We start from the raw sequence: 4,921 nt of genomic DNA, 5'->3' as shown, positions 1-4,921 counted from the left end.
TTCTGATGCAGACACTGGTATACATAAATAATTATTTGTAATTTTTTCAAATATTTTTTTTTAGGATATCAGTAATTTCTAACTTATATATGAGTAAATCCCAATTTACTCTCTCGGTAGTACCAATCTAAATCTAAAGTAGCGCAGATTGGATCCGGGGCTGAAATAAAGAAATAAATAATAAAAACGATTTCTGAAATAAATCTCAAAATTCCAACTAAACTCATGCTCAGCCATATAAAGCATATGAATATCAATGTTCGTGTATAAAAAGCCAACCAATGGCGTAACTCACACACGCCCTCTTTGAAATATTCCACACCCATTCAATATATACAAACACACACTCTCTCTAATGAATAATTAGAGCTCTCCATAATTAAACTCTCTCTCTCTCTCTCTCATTCATTTATAAACCTTTCCACACCGTCATGAATTAGTCACTGACATTCTTGAATACACATACACAATACATCTTTCCCGTTCTCCCTTACCAGCCGTAGGTAATGATGAAGCATCATCACCACCAACCCGGCTCGCCGCCCACAAATAAGCAACAAATGAGCAGCAAAGCATCGTCACTCCAATCGAAATCCACAAAGCTGGTCCTCATCGCGGTGATGTCCCTGGTGCTCCTCACGACGGTGCCGCTGTATTACCCGGCGGCGAACTCGTCGGCGGAGGAGAGGGAGAGGGAGAGCGAGAGGGAGGAGGAGGAGAGCCCGCCGGTGAGGTCGTCGAGCACGCACAAGTGCGACATATTCACGGGGGAGTGGGTGCGGAACCCGGAGGCGCCGTACTACAGGAACACCACGTGCTGGGCCATCCACGAGCACCAGAACTGCATCAAGTACGGCCGACCCGACACCGACTTCATGAAGTGGCGATGGCAGCCCGACGGGTGCGACCTCCCGGTGCTCAACCCGGCCCAGTTCCTCGAGATGGTCAGAGACAAGTCCCTCGCCTTCGTCGGAGACTCCGTCTCCCGGAACCAAATGCAGTCCCTCATTTGCCTCCTCTCTCGGGTAACTACTTTATTATTCAATATTAATCGCATTTAATCGCCTCCCTTTTTTAACGTATCGTTTTCTGTTTCTTTCACCACCCCTCGCTCTGACACGTTATTATTCTATGGGTTTAGGAAAATATAAACGAATTAAAATAGACTAAATGGCTCGTTATTCTACGTTGGTTAAGGTGTCTGTCTCGGTCCGTGGCATCAATGAGTTTGTGACTTTTTGTGCTGATTGACTATTTACGCAGCTTATTAGTTTCTTCTTCTATTTTTAATTTATTAGTTGAACTACGCCTAGGAGTTATTTCGAGGATTAGGTAAAACTAAAAAAAAAAAAAAAGGACAACGGTCGAAATGAGATGAGATGAGATGAGAGCCTTATTTTAATGTCTATCCACTCCTTATTTTTAATCCGTTGGTACAACCTGAATTGGGAATCTCTTGCAATGAGTGTCTTGTATTGCACATGATTAGGACATAGACTCATGTGATGTGAAAGAAATTTTATTGCTTGAAATGGCTTTTATATATGTATCATATATTTATTATCATAATGAAGTGACCAACGTATCAATCCCTTCCACGTGGCAAAACAATCCTAAATTTTGTTGTACCCTTCATCGCCTTTCTTATAATTCAAGTTTGGAATACGAGTTTATAGGCAAAGAAGCATATTGAGAGACTAAAGAGACAAAGTGTGGAAATTCGAATTTGTTATTTTTAGCTATGTACTGAAAATAAAAATAAAAACATATCAATCCACATCTGATGCTATTATTATCTTATTTTCGTTGCTTAACCCATCCAATGCTGTTTACTATATATATTTTTTTTTTTTTAAAGTAAAACATATCCGGTGCTATTATTTTGTAAGAGAATCTCTACTCTTTTTCTTCTTTGGCCCATTTATACCATCTTTATTCCATATGTGTACCTTTAATCTCTGATAAGACCAGTCGACATATACATAGCTTTATATATGCAGTATTTTTTTTTTAATTCTTGATATATAATGAATATATATAAAAGCAATATATATGAGTTAGCTAGAAAATTTGACATAACTGATATATTGGAGTAATTTGACAATTTTTAGACTACATTATTATGTGTTTAGTATATGAATTATTGTCACATAATTTCTTCATATTTTCTCTATTTAAAATGTTAGATTATATTTTTATATCACAATCATACTACAGCTGTTATGCTCTTGGAGTCGTGATGAAAATTACAAACCACGTATGTCCATGATAGCTTAATTAAGTTAATTGTATGAGCTATCTAAAAACAATTAATTGTCCCACGGTGTCATTTGACATTCCAACCAATTTGCAGAACATGTTGCTTTGGTTTATTGTTTTGTTTTATTTTTCATTTCCTACATGTTGATTTTCGATTAAATATAGTGTATTTTTATTCACAATAACAACCTTCATGAATTGTCACAAGCTTAGTTTATTCATTAATAAATTGTATTACATGTATATAATGTACCGTCCTAGCCAGCCAATATTTGCTAAACTAATATATTAATTAGATATGTACTTAATAATCATTATTAAATTAAACGTTGCAACCACCGCCATCTTAATTAATATATTTGAACAAGCAGCCCAAATAATGCATATTTCTAATCGTTGGATTGAGCATCTCACAAATCAATTAACATTTAAAAACAAATTCAAATCACTTGGGAAGATTCCAATATATATCTTGATGATAACAACTGATGGTAAGTTCTACCCAAATATAATTTAGTCATACAGTGTACAGCGGAAATTTGAATTATCAAATCAAATCAGACGTTACAATGCAATTAACAATTGAATATTATGCCCTCTCTCTGTTTTACTGTTTGGAAATTGCCGTTAATGATTTACGAATCATGATATACTAAAATATTATATAATACTTTTATTTAAAAAAAAATCAAAATTTTATTTTATTAAAAAATAATAATTCATCAGACTCGCAATAAATTATTTATGTAAATAATAAATTAAATTAATGATTTTTTAAGTTAATTAATTTACTGCGGGGTCTGGTGATATTATTTTCTTAATAAAATGAAATTTTTGCTAAAATTTAAGGATGGCTACTTTCAACAAATTCTTCTATAATATATCAGAAAGAAAGAAGAATGTTAAGAATTACAAAGGATTGATGATCTGAAAATCAATTGGGTTGTGACGTTTCAGATAGAGTACCCGATCGACGAGTCGGTGTCGACAGACGAGCACTTCAAGCGATGGAAGTACAGAAGCTACAACTTCACGCTGGCGAGCTTCTGGACGCCGCACCTGGTGAAGGGGCGGGAGTCGGACCCGAACGGGCCGACGCACACGGGGCTGTTCAGCCTGTACGTGGACGAGCCGGACGAGGCGTGGACGGCCAACATCGCCGAGTTCGACTACATAGTCCTCTCGGCGGGGCACTGGTTCTACCGCCCAATGGTGTTCCACGAGCGCGGCCAAGTCGTGGGCTGCCACTACTGCCTCCTCCCCAACGTCACCGACCTCGGCATGTTCTTCGGCTACCGGCGGGCCCTACGCACCGCCTTGAAGGCCATCAACGAGGCGCGCGGCTACCGGGGCGTCACCTACCTCCGCACCTTCGCCCCGTCCCACTTCGAGAACGGGCTCTGGAACGAAGGCGGCAACTGCCTGCGCAAGAGGCCCTACCGCAGCAACGAGACCGCCCTCGACGGCCCCAACTTGGAGATGTACATGACTCAGCTCGAAGAGTTCAGGAAGGCCGAGAGGGCCGCCCGCCGCAGGGGACGCAGCTTCCGCCTCCTCGACACCACTCAGCTCAGTCTGCTCCGCCCGGACGGCCATCCCAGCCGCTACGGCCACTGGCCCCACGAGAACGTCACGCTCTACAACGACTGTGTGCATTGGTGCCTACCCGGACCCATTGACACGTGGAATGATTTTCTCCTTGAGATGATCAAGACCGAGCCCTTACGCGCCGCCGATGACCGCCGACTCCGCTCCGGCACTACATTATAGAAATAATATATATATATATTTTTTTTATCATTCTATATATGTATATGCAGTCATGTGTTTTTTTGTTTTTAATTATTGATCATGAGTAACTATCTCTGAAGTGCTGTAAATCATGTATTATTATTTTTTTTTCTCTCTTGTTTGTCATTTGATTGGTATTTTACGGACGAGAGGAACGCCGGAATGCAAAGTTTGGTCAGCGCTTTCTTTATCTATTTCATTATCTTGGAGACACATTGAAAATTTATAGTTTTTTTTATTCGTTATAATATGATCCTTTAGTCATGAAATTAGTTATAATTTCTTTCTGTTTTAATTAAGGCACGGAAACAAATTGTTTTTGTCTTCAATAGAACAAGTGTGAGGTGGTAAAGGTATCTAGACAATAAGGCCACGTTCAAGCCCATGCTAGTTACGTGTACATTTATGGCCCACATAACTCGTCGTTGTTTTACATTGATCTATATGTTTAATAATTAATAATAATAATAACAACGAAGACAACATGTCATAATTTGGTACATACAACTTGAGTGAAGTAGTTTTCAGAGTTCTGTATTAGTGAAGTTTTTTTTTCTTCCTTTCCTCTCTAAATGAATAAATCGCGTTCTATTACATAGAGAATACATGACCAAATAATTAATTTGGCCACTATGACTCTATGAGAGTCTCTATTACCTTTAAATTAATCACCTTCACATGTCCAACTCACAATGGTCTCTCTCTCTCTCTCTCTCTCTCTCTCTCTCTCTCTCTCTCTCTCTCTCTCTCTCTTTATCAATTCCTATTAATCGCCTTTTTCATGTTATCTATACAGTCTGTTCGCTCACCTCTTGAGGTTTTTTTTTTTTTCCAGATTTTTTAATTCATTCATCAGGCAGCAAATAAAACA

At 38.7% G+C, this 4,921-nt stretch overlaps 1 protein-coding gene across 1 annotated transcript; it reads left to right on the top strand.

The window, feature by feature from the left end:
* Positions 1-240: 240 nt before the first annotated feature.
* LOC149408281 (protein trichome birefringence-like 19) lies at positions 241-4,244 on the top strand. Its single transcript, XM_089616583.1, has 2 exons — positions 241-1,025; positions 3,217-4,244. The coding sequence occupies exons 1-2, from the start codon at positions 507-509 to the stop codon at positions 4,027-4,029; spliced, it is 1,332 nt and encodes a 443-aa protein (XP_089472709.1). The 5' UTR covers positions 241-506; the 3' UTR covers positions 4,030-4,244.
* Positions 4,245-4,921: the final 677 nt, after the last annotated feature.

The sequence above is a fragment of the Urtica dioica genome, chromosome 1 (genome assembly GCF_054948205.1).
Source record: "Urtica dioica subsp. dioica isolate 48M chromosome 1, U.dioica_male_clone48M_v1_H2, whole genome shotgun sequence".
Taxonomy (NCBI): domain Eukaryota; kingdom Viridiplantae; phylum Streptophyta; class Magnoliopsida; order Rosales; family Urticaceae; genus Urtica; species Urtica dioica.
Note: the sequence above shows the minus strand (reverse complement) of the source record. Positions and strands in the feature narration are given on the sequence as shown.

Coding starts and splice junctions, on each gene's coding strand:
- LOC149408281 (XM_089616583.1), top strand. CDS start 507: ATGATGAAGCATCATCACCACCAACCCGGCTCGCCGCCCACAAATAAG. Junction 1,026..3,216: donor TCATTTGCCTCCTCTCTCGG/GTAACTACTTTA, acceptor GTGACGTTTCAG/ATAGAGTACCCGATCGACGA.